Here is a 17,271-nt window from a genome sequence, read left to right on the forward strand (position 1 = left end):
CAATGCTGGTTGCTGGGGTAACAATCGGGCTGGGCAGGTAGTAAACGAGGTCGTAGACGAGTATGGGAGGCGAAGGGCGTTCAGCCCGTTACACCGTGTAACACGTCTAGGATAAGGAGACGGTAGGCTCTACGCGTACGAGACGCTGTATGTCTATCGAAGTGCTTTACCTACTCTACGCCAAGCCTATCTGTCGTCTAGCCGTTGTCTAATATAGCGACTACCTAGTCTAGCGGGAGGTGTTGATACTAGCTAGCCTAGTGGAGCTTCCTAGATAGGATCACGAATGGTGGAAGACACCGACTAGACGCGTTGATACACTCGATAGTCGTAACCTAGTCTCTATTACCTAGCTATATAGTAACTGCTCGACCTATAGTGTTAGAGCTCGTAACTACCTTAGACGTCGCTACGACGCCTATTATGAAGCTAGTCTTATTAAAGTTGTACGTGTCTGTGTCTAGTACCCTATAGGCCTGGCGCGTCTCCTCTATAAGCTTAAACTACGCTATAATTACGACAGGATCCTTATAGTAGGCGCGCTAGCTATAGAACTTCCTATTCTACTTTATCTATAGCTTAGACTAGCTATTAATAAAGCGCGACACCTAGTTCTTACCTATAGGTAGAGGAGGTAGATATTAGCTGTGGCTAGTAAGTAGAGCATCAGCCATACGTCGTACGTCAATAATCTAGGGTAGGAAGCCTCGTCGATCAAGGTCTAGAATCTAATAAACGAGAGACTGCTCCTCTATAGAAGATAGCTTCCTTTTCTAGACGTTAGCAATAGCTTTAGGTTAGCTACCTTGAAGGCGGTCGTAGAGAGTAGAACGAGGGACATTAAACAGCTTTGCAGCTTGACGCTGGCTCCTAATTTGTTTATTCTGAAATGAATAAGATGCAAGAGAGATTCTGCCTTCTTTTTAAGGCGACAGAGGACGTCGTGGTGGTGTCATGGTTGTTGTTGTGTAGAATGTCGAGTAAGGTTTGGTAGGGTGGCCGGATGACTGGTGTGGCCGGATGACCGGTGGAACACGTTATAAAATTGCATGACGTAATGCCGTGAGCTGTCACATCGGGGAAATTATTGGAACACGATATGTCAGGGGACGTGGAAAGACAACTTAGACATGACTAGAATTACCACTCAATCGACAACAACATATCATGCCAATTTGCTTATTGCTGTTAGTTCTACAATATGTCCCACTTCTACTTGGGTCTGCTTGTGTTAATTCCAGTCATGTAAGAGGTGAGCATTCCTCTGTCCACAAGACCTTGTCCAACGACAACCGTACTCCAGATAGGGGTTTATTTACATCCTAAAGCCAACCAATTCCTATCTTTCAACTGTTCACTGCTACAAAGCAGCTTGTTGAATTGAAATTCAACTAAACTCACAAAAATCCACTTGAATATTCAAGCTCGGACTTGCTATTAGCTTTTCACGAAGCTCACTGTTGTTCTATCACCCTTACCCTATTTGACAGCCTCCCTACTTCTAGAACATACGTAATAATCTAAAGAACAAATTCACTTTGGTAATTGCAGTGCACAAATAAGCCGTACTCTCATCATGCCAAAGGATACTCCAGCGAGAAAAACACAACACCTCACCACCACACCCTTCTCCCCAACGAAGCACGAAAACAAAGATTCACGTTTTAGACTACTCGTCCTCTCCCAATGCACAGTACAAAAAAACAGCGTTCATGTTTCACGATACCAGTTTTCAAACAATCTTTTACATTTCATAGGCATTACTTTTCTTCTGTCCTTTCCCGCAAGAAAACAAACTGTATAAAACGGGTACTATAGTATTATTTATAGGCCTGAGCCGCCACCCGAGCCAAGCGCAAGCGCTCAAGATAGAACCGGCAAGGGGTTTTGCGCAACGCCACAAAAAAAGAAGCAACAAAAAGACAGGAGCATCAATTGCCAGGATATGGAAAAAAACAGACAAACAGACAAACATGAGCATTAAGGACCCTGAGACGAGGATTAGAGAAAAGGGGGACAGGGAGGGAGGGATTTCGAAACAGCGTTTCCGAAACCATGGAGTAAGGGGAATTATGTCCTTTTCGAACCTCGACTAATACTACTATATCGTCTATGCGCTTGCGTGGGAATGCGTGCGTACGTGCAGGTTGTACAGCGAAAAATAATGCAATCTATGAACAGAGAATTTGCGGTGGAATTTGCTTTCGTATAGATTTCAAAAAAACATACGCCAGGAGAACAGCCCTTTTCTCCATGTTTACTTTGGGCAGCAAAGAACAAAAAAGAAATAGTGTACTAGGTATTCCGGGGGAGAGAAAAAGGGGAGAAAATTATCCGCTAAACCGACTCACCATTGGACTGCTTGACCGTCTATCGGACTGTTGTTCTTCGTTAAGGGCGAACGCTTGCATCTCGTGTACGCCAACTGAGGCAGGTGCTTTGCCTTTGCCCTTTTCGCTGAAGGTGCTGCGTGCGTGGTACATTGTGCTTTCGTCGCTTTGGCGCTGAGCAAGGCCGGTTTCGACATCGCTGCTGTTGGCCTTGTTCTCTTCTTCTTTTTCGTTGGGTACACGACTGGTGAATAGGTCGTCGGGGTAAGGAAACAGAGTGCGCCGGCGTGGAGGCGATTTATTTGTTGCTGTCATCCATACCATGGCCGTCATATCCTTTCCGAGTGCTTCAATCACGGGCGTGACAATGGGGAGACAGGCGAAGAGCACGCCGTAAGAGGTTACGCCTACTACGACGACGTTGATGCCGTAGCTGAAGCCGCGGTCCGCAAGGAATACCATGAGCCAGGAGCCGTAGGACCAGAACACCAGACCGTGAATTAGGTAGATGGTAAAGACGTGGGGGAAGAGTATTAGGAAAGGAGGCGTGGACAAGATCCACTGTACAACTGCAGAAAGCTCGACAACAGCTTGCATGCCACCGGCAAAGAGGAGACCGTTGAGACGCGGCGTATTGTAAGCTGGGTATCCATTTCGTTCAGTGTTGAGAATTGCTTCACCCGTGGTAGGGTCAGGGTGGACACCTCGCTCCGCGGTGCTGAAATTGAAAGTCGTCTCCACCCAGATGGGCACGACATTTACCATGAAACCCGCAATGACACAGCCCCAGAAGAAGGTCAGTGTCGCGTAGTAGGCAGCTGTTCGTGTAGCCAAGTACGCTTTCCACTTATAGGTCACGTCGAGGTCGGTGAGCAACAGACCCAGCCAGAGATATGTGCCCCATGATTGAGCGTACCAGTGGTTGACGAGACAGAAGGCGTAGTAGCACATGCGCTTCCATGGTGTCTTGATCTCGTAAACAACAACGGCGCCAAGCAGCACAAGCCACGAGCCCTGAAGTTGCACAGCAATGGTCCAGAGTACACCAGTGCAGTAATGCAATGTGATTTGTGGAACAGCATTGGGTACCAGATAGATGAGCTCCAGAACCTCGGAAATATACTGGCCAAAATTTTGGTAGCGAGTAACATATGGCCAGGTCGACCAGGTTAGACTAGGGATGTACTGCAGAAACTTGGTTGCACCAACGTCAACGAAAAAGTATTCGAGCAACGCAACTGAGGCAACAGGAATCATAAGACGCGGTGTTCGGCGGACAGCTGCCTTTGCAATCTCCTCCATCTTGCCCTTGCGCAGGTAAGGAGCAGTTAGGAAACGAACAGAGGTAGTGAAAAAGACACCAAGCCACATCTGATTGAGCAAGAATGGGCCGATGATTCTTTGTGCCCATGGCTCAGAGGGATTGTGTGCATCCGCGCCTGGTTGAACCATGGCAGGGACAAAAGTAAGACCAAAATGCATAATGGTGACAACCAGCGAGCAGAGCGCGGTGAGACCAGCAAGATGGTCGATACGGTTCCGCTTTAGTGGAGGCTGGGGACGCATGCGCGGGGCTGGTAGAGCGGACTCAGTAACAGTCTCCATCTGGACCTTGTCTGGTCGTGGTGAAAGTGTAGCCCGTGGGTCGGTTAGCGTGAGCATCGAATCGTGGTGCTTGAGCGAGGTCATTCCTGGAATAGGTGGTGCCAAGTTTGAGACGTCATCTCGACTAGTGTTGAAATTACTTGCGTAGGGCGTAGTGGTGCGACTGTCTGACATGATGGAATTGACACGAGACAGGTCGATCCTGGGTGTGGATCCTCCAAGTGTTGAGCAGCCGGGCTTCGCATCAAGTCTCTCAATGGTCATGTCATCCATAGAACGCCATTTTGGAGAAGAAGGGTCGTGTCCAGATACAGGACGTGAAAACATCTCCGTAGATTCCATGGTAAATGTACTCTCAGTAAAGGCACCCGCACCAGTTTCAGGTTTCGGGGATTCCACTTCTGAGGCTGCTGGGGCTGCTGGAGCTGGTTTGGAATTTCCTCCGCTAACCTTGGGCGCTAGACGTCGAATGAATGTGTGGATCAGAAGAAGAGTTGAGATGGCAAGACAGGAGACGGAGATCCAGAGTGCCGGCATGCGCTTAATGTCTTTTTTCCCATCCTGTTTCCAGTGATCCAGCGCTTCTTCCGCATATGGGGTAGAGCCACGCAGTTCAAAGTCGTCCATGGCGCAGGCATCAGTCAGAGGACAGCGTGCAACAAAGTCCTCGCGAGAGTCTTCATTCATCGTTGACGAGTTGAAGAACATGCGGATCCAACCAATGTCGGCAACTGACTCTCCATTTCGAGGAGGTCCACGCATCGAAAAACGGTTACCCGTCGACCAGTGCTTGAAGAACAGAGCAGAAGGGACAGATGGCATTCCCTTATTCTTCTTGTGCTCAACAGTGCGGGTCAAATTGCCACCAATATAGAAATTGATGTAGTCTGCTGTCCAGTCGATACGATACTCAGTAAAGTCCCATGGATTGATGCTGCCATTACTGAGCCCACCGCCTAGTGTGGTGTAGTTTCTGTTTGCAGCAGTGCCGTTGATGAGCTCACTGAAGTTCATTCCAAGATTGCGGGTGGTGAATTCGTTGTTGACAAATGTACCGACCCAAGGCTGGGTTAGACGATCGTTGTTCATTACACTGAGCTCTGTTACCTCAGTCTCGTTATATTTCCACATCATGGTGGTAGCCGTGCCCGAGATGTCCAGATATGCAGGCCTCATCAACGTCCGGAAAGAGCCATGCTGAATATCACGCCTCTTCGTCCGAAGACTAGCACCCTGGACGAGATGCTCTTTTGTTGCAGGCTGCACTACAAGCTGCAGAGACTTGCCATTGTCAAGTCGTACATTGTCCGGAGAGGCACCCTCACGGAAGACAGCGTTCTAAGGGAGGATATTAGCTAACGAATCCAACGCTCATGAAATATAAGAATAGTATCATACCCAGTCCTTTGCATAGTTTTGCTCAAACTCTTCAGCCACAAAATCGAGTGGTAATCCTGATGTCTCATTGAAGTAGACAATGATAGAGTCGGTGTAGAGCTCTTTGGTCTGACTGTCGTAGAACCCGCACGTACAGTTCTCTGCTCCACGGGAAACCTCTGCAAAGACAGGCAGGACTTGCACCAAGGCAAGTCCAAGGAGAGCCGAGGAAAACATGAGGATGACCGGATGACTGAACAAAGGAAGGAGAACGAAACCGCGTGTTCAAATTCAAAGGCGGTATTTGTCTGTCGTCATGCCGCTAGTCACCCAGGACTAATCAAAGAGACTTAGAACAAACGTGCAACGACGCTTTTCGGACCAGGAGGAGCCGCAGCCATGGCGGGCGCTTCAGTGGATAGCAGAAGGCGGCAAAAGTTCCCCTTTCTGCCACACAGCCTTGACCGGGCCCCTTGAAGTCATCATCGGAGCGGGCTTTCAGCCGTGCGCCATGCAACAAGCCAAAAAGCTCTGCAAGCTTTGCTTGGCGGGTCCGCCGAATGGTGAAATCATGGGAAATGTTGTTGCATTGGCCTGAGCAGCTGTCGCAAGAGGCGGAGGGGTTGTGCAAGGCGTCACCAGTAGGCCGGGAGACGTGCACTGCAGCGGGCCGTGCGCCCACGCTAGCACGGACCAATCTCCCACTCTGCCTACATTTTCCCACGTTTGTTGAGATCATCTTGACAACCCCCGTCATGGCCACCCCCGTCCACATTAGTGATCTTCGCCACCAGCATTATCTCGCCGTGTTCCACCTTGTTCCAGGATAATTAGCGCCCGCCATGCACGTTCTATTGTACTCTAGTGGTTGTTCCCTGCTCCTGTAGCAATGTGTTGTCCGAACTACACCTACCCTAGAGCAGTGACCAATCTTTCAGCTTCCGCATCCTCCGTCGCACCAACATGCCGTATACCCAGATCAACAATCACCCTAGAGCAGACGGAAATGCTCCTTCGCCTAGCCTCGTGGCCCATGGACATCGGGCACCCCCTTTCGACTTGTCTATTCTGCATGCAAGAAGCATGTTGTAATTGTGGGCGACATTGCTACAAAAAAGCATCCCATTGGCTGCTATGCATGAGGAACACCGGTTCGACGCCCAACTTGGCAAATTCTCCTCGCTGGACAATGTGAAAAATACTCGAGCAAAAGCATGGACCTTTGAGCCTCCCACGGTCGACCCACTTGCATCCCAATGTTAGGATCGGGCATTGCTGATACCACTGCCGATCCTACATCGAGCGGTAAGTTGATGCGGAGACCAGCTCTCCTGAGCGCCATTGCACAGTTCAGGTGAACCCATACGCACAGTGGTCCCTTTTTTGGCAGGACGTTGGCTGTTCGCCACACCCTTTTCTTCCCGTAGTCATCAAACTTGGCCTTTGGAGCCTGATATATCAGCTGTGTCCGTCCCTTCACTCGTTTGAGGTTTGCTACAGTAGTCATACTTTCTTTGATTCGACTCCTTCTCCGATCGTTACTGTCACATCATTCATTCGTTACAAGATGTCTGACAACAAGGATTGCGTAATTAATGTGGGAGACGTCTCCTCTCCTACAAACTGCATCACCGAAAAGCCCGCCCCCAAGAGTAATTTTTCTCCATCCCAAGTTATTGGACAGTCATCTTCGTGGATCTCGGAATGGACACCCTTCGGCCTTGTCGTCTCCTATTATGTCTTTTCGGTCTGCATGTATATGTATTGCAGTGATAGCCTCATAGCTATCTTCTGGTTTATCTACATGTGCACCAACTTCTACATCGCCGGTACCACGGTGCTCGAGGCTTTCTTCAGTATCACGCCCTGCCGCGAGGCAAGGGAAGTGGTTACCCAAGCCCAGGACAGGAAATGGCACTTTCCTACGCCAGACAGCAAACTACCCATCTTGGATCTTCTCATTGTTGCCTATCTGCCCAACGAACAGGACATCATCATGGACCGCGCTTATTACGCGCTCAAGGAGATTGCCTACCCTAGCGATCGAATCCGAATTAATGTACTTTACAACACACCAAAACCAATCGAGCCGCTGGAGACGGAACTTGCCGAGCTGCCACTGCGCTTCCCTCACGCTAGAGTTATCAAGGTTCCCGGCTCGACGTCCAAGGCGGATAATCTCAACTACTTCTTCACATTAGATACGGGATCAGACCTAATTGCGATCTACGATTGCGACCACTACCCCCACCCCAACGCACCTCGGTGGGCGGCTGAACGATTCATGGCAGAGAAGGACGTGGACATTGTCCAAGGCCGGTGTATCGTGTTCAACTCCGAAGACTCATTCATGACGAACATGATAGCCGTAGAATTTGACAAGATCTATGCCGTATCGCACCCTGGTCGTTCGACAATGTGGGGCTTCGGGCTTTTCTGCGGATCGAATGGTTATTGGCGCACATCTCTCCTCCGTGATCTCAAAATGGACGAAAGCATGCTGACCGAGGACATTGATTCGGCGTTGCGCGCATTCTCCAAGGGCGCTAAGACCGTTCATGATCTCAATGTTACTTCATACGAGCTGGCCCCTACTACCTTTGCCGCCTTTTGGAAGCAGCGGCTCCGATGGGCTCAGGGATGGGCTCAGGCCAGCATGCGTCACATGAAAATGGTTTGGAACGGCGTCAAGGATCCCTTACACGAGGAACATGCCAAGCGTAGCTTCACAGCTCGATTTGGCATGCTATCACTGCTGCTCATCCGCGAGTCATCTTACTATCTCGTCACACAATACACATGTCTTGTGGCATCGTTCGTTATCGTTAAGTTCCCGACCAACGGTGAGGAGCTGTGGAAGCTGGTTTATTTCCAGTACCCCATCTCACAATGGCTGTTCATTATTAGGTTCGTGTCACCGATGCATCGCTTAGATCCTTGACCTCGCTAACCCTCCGATTACAGTGTTATCTGCTTGGTTGCAACGCTCTGGATCACCAACCAGGTCAAGTCCGAGTTTGTGTCAAGGAAGATGATCATTCTCTTCTCCGTCTTGTACCCATTTTACCTTGTTCTCAGTGCGACTATTGGTCTGTATGGCCATGCGCGCCAGCTTGTCAAGTACAGCTCTTGGAACCCAACCGCCAGGAAGTAGACTTGGCAGTCTGGACCTTCCACCTTAATGATTATGTGCATATCCTCAATGGGCGGAACGTGACCCGCCCTGCTCTTTTCTTTTCTTAAGTATAAATAGTTACGCGGCTTGGGTAGAGGACATGGGCGACATTGGCCCAGAAACATATTTCCATAATATCAAAAATACTTTTTTCCACCTTATGCAAGCCCTTCGCGTTCGCCATTCGTTATTCGTGGATTGTGCTGACAAGGTGCAATGACGGATGGCGTCTCCTGAACCAGTCGATTGAGTCTCTCAACATGGCGATGCATCGAGTTGGAAATATTGCCGGGCGTTTGAACTGTCAGCCAATATGACTCGGCATGTTGTGCTATCTTGTCACTACTCTAGAGCATGCACGGCGACAGCAACAGACGTGGCGCTATGGGAGTTGCAGAGAATTCGCATTCCGAAAATGTTCGCTGGTCGGCGAAGGGTGGACTTGATTCATTCAGAAGATGACGATCGTCCCGTTCAGTTAAAGATTGGCAACGGGCACATATCGCCGCCCCACTGTGCCTGACCGCTTTCCGTGTACGCGGCCAGTGTAAGACTGTAAGAGTGACTTCAGGAAGTCTTCTGGAGATTACATGACCAACACGCAGCCGATCGACACAGCCGAGCATGTGCTCGGCCCCCACTCGTAGGCGCATTAGTGCAACGTGTGGGATGAACATGGACCAAGTCGTGCTTGTGGCTGGCGGCTGATACTGGCGGGCCGCAAGCTTAAGTCAAGCTAGGATACGACGTCTCCGTCTTTTCCAGGGCGCCAAAACAAATTTGGAATGCGTCCAGCCACCCCTGGGAACTTACTTTTCAGCCTCACCTTCGCGAGTCAGGTTGTTTATTGTCCTTTCAGAACAGCAGCAGTCTTGGCACTCCGCCTTGCCCTTCTCGCTCCGCCCACCATGATACCACCCTTGTCGAGTGGGGGCTGCGGAGGCGCTGGCATATGTCAGGGCAATGCCGGCCATTCGGCTTTTCTTTTCTCGTGGTTTTGTGCCACTCAACTTCCAGATGCTCCGTCTGTCGAATATCTGCCGTGTCTTCCACCGACGTCACGACTCATTTCAAAGGAACGATAAGACGACGACACGCAGGCCATCATGCAAAAGAGAACCTTGTCACATTCCCTCCAACCGAGGTTCCGGTATGCTTCAGCTAGCAGGTTTAGCTCAATCGCTGCGCGTCGACCGAATATTGCGTGGTCGATGGACGATTCTTTCGCGCCGTTCTTGTCCAATCCGCTAAACGCATGTAACGCTGTAACGCTTATCCACAGTTTCCCTCTGTCACCACCCAAAAGGCCAAGGCGCTACAGTCAAATAAGCCCATTGACATGCATAACTCGCTTTCTTCGTGGGAACACGTCCTGTAGCTAAATCTAACCGGTTCAGGCTGGCAATTGTGCACTTGGGGAGCGAAGCAATACGCCAGAAAAGGAGGATCTCCCGAGCTACATTAGTCTTTGTTTTTTTTCTCGGCGAGCCAAGACGTTGATCTCGGGTCTCCCCCGGGGTGACCCAAGGACATGCAAGTTTCGTGTTATCGGGAGGACGTGTTTTACAGAGACTGTGCGGGCGCCCTTGATTGGAAAAGTGGCCGTGACGTCTTGAGACGGAGGGCGGTGACCAAACTTTTTTGGACTCCTGTTCGAAGTGTCTCTTTTCCTAATATTAGGTCTTTTGCTCAACTTGCCATACAGCATCAACGCCCTTTTCCCCCCATTATGAAGTCCGGACTTCTATCCTCTCCTTTGGCAATGTTTACGTCATCATCGAGTCCGTATGCGACTGGCATCGCCATGAACCAGAACTACCTCATTGGGCTCAGAGGTCTGTTTGTGGTTCAATCATTTCTCTTTGTTTTCTTTCAGACTTTCCTTCCAGCAGCTGTCCCCGACTCGAAAAATGTCGATGGACCTTCCTACCAGATTGGACTCCGCAAGTCGTTTTCAGTCATCTTCTGTAACCCGTCCTTGATTTATGGATGGATCATTTTCCTTTCTGCGCGAACAATATGCCTGCCATATCTCGCTAACAAGACGCGGGAGGTGGGCGCATCCAGTGTCTTTCGTCGCGGCGTCAGACTATGGATACCAACCTTTGTTGCGTACTCCATTGCAGCAGCAGCCTTCAGTACTACATCCACTGATTACATCTCTGATTTCATGGAGTCTACCGGGAACATCTCGACAGGCGTTCCAATGCGCATCAGGAACTTCCTAGTATACTTCAACTCCATGTTCGAAATCTTCTGGATCAACAAGCAATACAGTGACCAGGCTGCCAACAACATCTTTCCCTCTGGCACTCTCTGGATCGTCTCTGTGCTCTTCCAGCAAAGCTACACTGTCTACATGACCATGGTCATTGTCCCCAACACCCGCATGTCCTGGCGTGTCAAGGCCATGCTTGCCTTTATCGTCACTGGATTCTGGGTGCAGAGCTGGGCGTGGTATAGCATCACCGGTCTTCTCATCGCAGACGCCGTACTCAACATGAACTTCGCCTCGCGTTCGCAGCGGGGTTTCAACATCGGCAAGACTACAATCCCCTTCTGGCCACTGTACGCACTTATGGTCTTCGTGGGAGTTTTCCTGAACTTCTTGTTCATTTCATGGAGAACAGATTTGCGCAACGACGAAATCTACAGCCACACTGGCATCTATACAGGCGGCTTGCTCAACGAGAATGTGGATCTTGACCTGCCCATGGCTCGCATCGACAACTATCTCATTATCCTGGGCTCCACGCTCTTGATCGAGACTTTTGAAATGCCCCGTAGCGTACTATCCGGCAGCTTTTTCGTCGCCCTCGGCAGGAGAAGCTTTAGTGAGTGCACTTTTTTTTCCACCGCCAATACAAGACAGCTACTTACAAGACACAGGCTTCTTCCTGGTCCAATCCATCATCATCTACACTGTCGGTATCAAGACCTACCAACACATGGCTGCATCAGGAACCGCAAACGGTGTAAATGGACTGGTATGCTTCCTAGTGTGCGCACCCCTTGTTACAATCTTAGCAGAACTCTTCTACCGGATCGTCGATCTGCCGAGCATTGTAGCCGCCAGGGGCTTTTGGGCGTTCATGACGCAATGAAATTAAGCATATAGGCGTCGTCACAAGTACCGATAGGCCTTCAGCCCGTCAAACCAAAACTAGCTTGTTACAGTTGTGTTGACTCGCTTACCAACCTTGTCTCTCTTTTCTCCAACACCACGCTATCCCCCTTCGGAGGCGTCTTCCCCTGTACATCCCCATTTACAAAAAAGAGATCCTGTTTTCATGTGGGATTCGGTGCGGAGCACCACACTACTACTACTACTGCTGCTGCTGTCTTTTTCTTCGGCATGTCTTTCAGAGGGATGGATTAACCTACCTTACCCCCGCATCATATGGTCGATCCTTTGAATCCTTCTTCCCCGCATTGTGGTGAGACATAAGAGGGGAAGTAGCCTATCAAGTGTTTGGTCAGGAAGGATGCAAAATACAACATTAATACCCTGTCACCTTTTCGAATACACCTGGGTTTGGAATTTTAGACGCTGTAAATTTCAATTACATCTTTTGTCGCAAACGCTTTTTGTCGTGTCCCCAAGTCTTGCATCACCACTGTCATCGTCTTGGAGTTTGTTGCTACCCAATCAATGAATTACGGTAAATGAAAAGACAAACCATGAGTGCACTTGACATGGAAAAACCCCATGACCCCAAACCCATGCACATCGAAAAAGCCATCGCTATCACTGAAGATGTCAATCCCGCCCTGGACAAGCGCCTCAACCGCAAATTCGACCTCCGCATTCTCCCCTGGCTCTTCGGAATATGGTATAGTCAAGCCATCCCTTCACACTCCACCATCTTTTCCCTTCCCATAATCCCCCTTCTCCACTCCCTCAATAGCCATACTCATCTAACCCACCAACCCAAAAGGCTCTTCTCCTTCATCGACCGCAGCAACATCGGCAACGCCCGCATAGCCGGCCTCACCACCTCCCTCTCCATCCCCACAGGCACACGCTTCAATATCGCCCTCCTCGTCTTCTACATCCCCTACATCCTCATCGATGTGCCCTCCAACCTACTCGTCAAGCGTCTGCGCGCCGGCATCTACTTGCCCACCCTCATCACATGCTGGGGGCTAGTATGCACAATGATGGGCTTCGTGAAAACGTTTGCGGGGCTGGTGGTTTGTAGACTGCTGTTGGGGTTGTTCGAGGGGGGCATTCTTGGGGGTGTGATTATTTATCTTGCGATGTTTTATCGGCGCGGGGAGATGTTGCTCAGGAGTGGGTTGTTTTATTGTGCTGCGCCGCTTTCTGGGGCGTTTGGGGGTTTGTTGGCGAGTGGGCTGGCGAGGATACGGGTTGGTGGGTATGAGAGGTGGCCGTGGATATTTTTTAGTAAGATTTTATCTTTTTCTTGTTTGAGTCTTGAGGTGGATAGTCGCAGTTGAATTTGAAAGTGCTGACGAGTTGGATAGTTGAGGGTGCGGCAACGGTAGTTTTTGGAATTGTGTGCTTCTTCTTTATGCCGGATACCCCTGCTGCAGCGCATTTTCTTACGGATGAAGAGAAAGAGTGGGCACTGCGTCGGATGCGTATTGATGCAGGTGGATCTTCCGATGTTGATGTGGATGACGAGAAGTTTAGTTGGTACTGGGTCAAGATGGCACTCTCAGCTCCTCAAACATATCTCTCTGCTTTCATTTGGTTCTTTCTCCTAGTTCCCTTATACGTGAGTATCATAAAGCCACCAGTTCTCGATTGGTGAAGATTTGGACGATACTGACGTAGTCTTAGAGTTTCTCATTATTCCTCCCGAGCATTATAGCGGGAATGGGATATCAAAGTACAACAGCACAGCTCTTTACTGTACCTCCAAACATGGCCGCGTTTATTACAGTCATCGGCACAGCGTATGCCTCTGACCGACTTAAGAACAGAGGATACTTCATTATCGGAGGTTGTGTTCTGGGTATATGTGGATATGTAATGTTGATCGTGGCAAAGACCAACGCAGTGCGGTATGGCGGGACCTTCTTGGTTGCTATTGGTGTCTTCCAGGGCTCGCCTATGCTCATGGTAAGCTTCCTTCTCGTTCCATCTACCGTATTGTAGCTGACCGATAATAAGGGCTGGGCATCAAACAACCTCGCTCCACACTATGTGCGAGCTGTTGGGATCGGGCTCATCATCTCCATTGCGAACTGCTCGGCCTTCATCGGAACGTTCATATATTTACAGCGCGACGCCCCGAGATACATTCTAGGACATTCGATTAGTCTTGGGGCATTGGTCATTACAATCATCTTAGCAGGTATGCAATGTCTGTATCTCAGCTGGGAGAACAAGAAGAGGGAGAATGGCGATAGAGATGACAGGATACTGCAAAGCGATGCTGGCACACTTGGACATCAGCATCCGAGCTTCAGATTTACGCTCTGATTGTAATTTGATATAGGACCAAACGGTGTTTAATGAAGATATGCAATCTGATTAGCTCTAACAACCTCTGCTCGTTCACCAGAGCCACACCAAGAGGCCAGGAACTCCCGTCTCTCAGCCAGCAGCCAGCAGTCGCAGCGACGGGTAAAGCTGCGCCCTTGTTCGGTACTGCTTACGGGCTGTGATGATGATGTTTGGTGTCGCGACAGCTGTTGACTGGTGTCGTCCGTCCTTGCTGGTCTCCTGTTGATCTCACCGGCAGCAATCTGATGGGTGTGGCTGGTGAGCGGTAAGGGGCTGGCCAATCGGTAAGTGCCGCTCGGCCTCCCCCCGGCACAGCGACGGCTATCGGTTAGTCGCATTCGCACCGCCATCGTCAGCCACACTAGTCACTCCATTCTCAGCAAGTGGGACGAGCGGCACGAGTCAACAGCCGTCGCTGTGCAGGGGGTGAGGAGCGACACCAATTGACAGCCGTCGCTCGCCAGCCCCCTGTCGCCCACCAGCCATAATCACGTGCACTCTCACTCACATCAATTCACCTTCTTATCTTTTACAACAGCCACCCCCCTCTGTGTCGTAGCAGTAGTTTTGTTCCATGGCTTCAAACTTCCGCCCCCAACTGCCCACCCAATCGCCATAACAAACAACGTGAACGGGATCGCAGTCAAAAAGTACCATCCATATGTCGCCTTCAGCGCCGAAACACTCTCGTTCATGCTGTACAAGCCCGCAACGAATGTCAGTGGGATGAACACAGTCGCCAGCCAGGTGATGCGCGCCATATCGTGACTCTCTTTGAGTCCGCGCCGCGAGTCTTCGATGGAAATCTCGGATGTCACGATGCTTGTGAGACGATCGACTCGTTCCTGGAGTTCGTTGACTGTGGCGAGGACGCGTCGGAAATCAGGCACAATGTCCTCGAAGCCATCGATGTTGTCGAAATTAATGATGACGTTGTCTGGTATGACGGACCGGGCCGTGTAAGAGATAGGTGAGGATGGTGCGATTGCGGACTGTGGCGATGGGGATGTCAGGCGTGCTGCGGCTGGAAGCGCGTGCTCCAGTGTCTCTGCTACCATTTCTCGGAAAACTGGTATGTGGCGGCGCCATGTATGCAGACGGTTCAGTGAGTCGTCAATGGCGTCGCCTTTGGATCGGAAAAGATGCGGCTTTTCTAGCTCCCATTCTATCTGACTCAGGCGCGTCTTCACGTAGTCGCATACTATGAGCCATTCTGCACAGATGGTGTAGATGGTTGGTTTGGCGAGGACTTGCGCGTTGATTTCGTGGCCTTCTGATCGTTCAAACCATGGGAAGGCGGTTGTCATTTGCACAATGTCTTCGAACCACGAGACGGATGATTTTATCGATGGATAGATCTCTGTTTCTATCTTTGGGGTTGGCAGCCAGTTACTGCGGTCATACCCTGTTGAGGTTAGTTTGGCTTACAACAGTTGTTTTCCAGACTGGCTGAGCCATGGTGGAAAGAAACACTTACACAGTGGCCGCCCTCGAGTGACTGTTGGATCCAGTAACACGATGCCAACTGTTCCATATCCACACTCCTTGTCTTTTCCAATCCACATACAAGTGCGCGTACGCATGATGGACACTACGGCGCCTTCTTCGTCCAAATAATGCCAGTGATTTTCATCATTGTCGGGACGGCGGAGGACATTCCAAGTATTAGCCTCTAACCTTGAATGTTTAAAATCTTCCATTGTCCTATAGTATCGCAACCGCATGTTCCGCATCCTAAACCATTGACGGTGCTTCATGCTAGAAACAAGGGCAGGCGGTGCTGCCCATGGGTCTCGGGTATTGTACCATACATAGTCGGCAATCTGTTCACGGAAAAACAGCGGATCAATGTCAAATCGCTTTCCCAGGAGTTCTATGACCTGCTGAGAAAGGTCTTCTACGACGAACAGCCGAAGAGGAGGCTCCTTCGAGGGCTCATGTGAAAACGATTCAAGAGTCTCACGAAGTGCCGAGGGTGTCTTGATGGGGAATGCTTTGGGTTTGGATGCGGGCCTGTACTCGACAAACGTGATGTTTGTCTTATTTGCACGCCGTTCGCGCTCTCCAGGGGTCTTCTTGATTTCATTCCATCGTAGTGGTGTTGTACCGACCTGCATCCAATCGGCCAAGTGGCGGAGCGTCTTCCATGATGTTGACAACGACTTGATATGAGCCAAGTAAGGCAACCTTTCACTTCTCCTGCGAAGATTTAGCATTCAACTCGATGTTACAGCGTGATTTCTAAACAACGTACGGGTCAGGGATTTCCCACTCAGCCGCTACTGTCGCTTTTGGCTCATATGCGTCTCCAATCAATTCATATGGATCTGGAAATTCCGCACTATGAGGGATGTATTTCGCAGACCACAGTGCAGGTATCGTCTCGTCTTTCTTCGCCAGTGGTGCGTCGCTCTTTGCAGAATCGGAAGACATGGCCGCTACCGGGACCTGCCAAGGCAAATGTGAAGAAGAGATGGAAATCTCCAAAAATAACGACTGAATGTACAGGGAAGGGTGGCACGAGGGTTATAAAGGCGCAAGGCGGATTTACGGCGTTTTTGGGGCCAAAAACTGGAGCAGGCTGAGGCTGAGACTTAAGCGCGGCGATCCTAGGTTCCATGTGGGAACAACTCGGGACGTTCACCGCCACACGCGCGCCTAAACGTACACCTCAGAAGCTAGGATACGTGTTGACTTCTTGCATACACATGATATTTGATGAGAGTATTCCAGTTATGTCTGTGGATTGGCTAGTAGCAGTGTGAAAGCTTGACGAAGCCAAGTATACGGAGGTGTCAGCTGAAACCAACAGAACCAATGCAGGGTGTACGTATGCAAGTTTTAGGCCACCTGCAGCAGCGTAGGCAACACAGGAAATGTGAACACATTTGGAGCCGCATGAAGGCCGCCAGCAAACCAGGCTCGAGGGCCAATCAACAGGTTTTGCAACGGCTTTGGGATTGCATCCACACGCGCATGTTGTACGCCAAAACGTAGGATTGACGTTAAGATGGTGTTCGGCCCGTTCTCCTCGGGTAGCACCGACGTTTTAACAATAAACCGCGCCGGTTCGTTCTCCTCCTATATTTCTGGTTAGTCTGTGTTTCCAAAGTCACCAGCTGAAATCAATCTAACTTCTTGTAGTGTTGTATTGAACTTTTGAAGTAAAAAGCAAGAAGCCTAGACTCCCCCGCACGACACGAAGATCATCCGTGGGGAGAAACGCGGGGTGTGCTTCACCTCGGATGTTCAATATGGAAATGTTTTACCTGACTGTACTTATGCTGTGGTTCTGGAGGCCTCAAATG

General features: G+C 50.0%; 6 protein-coding genes across 6 annotated transcripts; 4 read left to right on the top strand and 2 right to left on the bottom strand.

Moving 5' to 3' along the window:
- Positions 1-2,330: 2,330 nt before the first annotated feature.
- On the bottom strand, positions 2,331-5,549 carry COCMIDRAFT_30000 (glycoside hydrolase family 16 protein; the record flags this gene model as incomplete). Its single annotated transcript, XM_007694112.1, has 2 exons — positions 2,331-5,273; positions 5,334-5,549. The coding sequence occupies 2 exons, from the start codon at positions 5,547-5,549 to the stop codon at positions 2,331-2,333; spliced, it is 3,159 nt and encodes a 1,052-aa protein (XP_007692302.1).
- Positions 5,550-6,879: 1,330 nt separating this feature from the next.
- Positions 6,880-8,466, top strand: COCMIDRAFT_40606 (glycosyltransferase family 2 protein; the record flags this gene model as incomplete). The annotated part of the gene is made up of 2 exons (XM_007694113.1): positions 6,880-8,219; positions 8,277-8,466. 2 exons carry the CDS (start codon positions 6,880-6,882, stop codon positions 8,464-8,466), a joined length of 1,530 nt encoding a protein of 509 aa, XP_007692303.1.
- Positions 8,467-10,018: 1,552 nt separating this feature from the next.
- On the top strand, positions 10,019-10,201 carry COCMIDRAFT_106869 (uncharacterized protein; the record flags this gene model as incomplete). The annotated part of the gene is made up of 1 exon (XM_007694118.1): positions 10,019-10,201. A coding segment is annotated over one exon (183 nt), but the record flags the coding sequence as incomplete, so codon positions are not given.
- A 15-nt stretch (positions 10,202-10,216) lies between these two features.
- Positions 10,217-11,591, top strand: COCMIDRAFT_106873 (uncharacterized protein; the record flags this gene model as incomplete). The annotated part of the gene is made up of 2 exons (XM_007694119.1): positions 10,217-11,321; positions 11,377-11,591. 2 exons carry the CDS (start codon positions 10,217-10,219, stop codon positions 11,589-11,591), a joined length of 1,320 nt encoding a protein of 439 aa, XP_007692309.1.
- Positions 11,592-12,183: 592 nt separating this feature from the next.
- COCMIDRAFT_106858 (uncharacterized protein) lies at positions 12,184-13,939 on the top strand (the record flags this gene model as incomplete). The annotated part of the gene is made up of 5 exons (XM_007694120.1): positions 12,184-12,320; positions 12,426-12,895; positions 12,976-13,250; positions 13,295-13,576; positions 13,628-13,939. 5 exons carry the CDS (start codon positions 12,184-12,186, stop codon positions 13,937-13,939), a joined length of 1,476 nt encoding a protein of 491 aa, XP_007692310.1.
- Positions 13,940-14,472: 533 nt separating this feature from the next.
- Positions 14,473-16,396, bottom strand: COCMIDRAFT_106850 (uncharacterized protein; the record flags this gene model as incomplete). The annotated part of the gene is made up of 3 exons (XM_007694121.1): positions 14,473-15,368; positions 15,441-16,156; positions 16,218-16,396. 3 exons carry the CDS (start codon positions 16,394-16,396, stop codon positions 14,473-14,475), a joined length of 1,791 nt encoding a protein of 596 aa, XP_007692311.1.
- Positions 16,397-17,271: the final 875 nt, after the last annotated feature.

This window comes from Bipolaris oryzae, assembly GCF_000523455.1.
Source record: "Bipolaris oryzae ATCC 44560 unplaced genomic scaffold scaffold_198, whole genome shotgun sequence".
Classification (NCBI taxonomy): domain Eukaryota; kingdom Fungi; phylum Ascomycota; class Dothideomycetes; order Pleosporales; family Pleosporaceae; genus Bipolaris; species Bipolaris oryzae.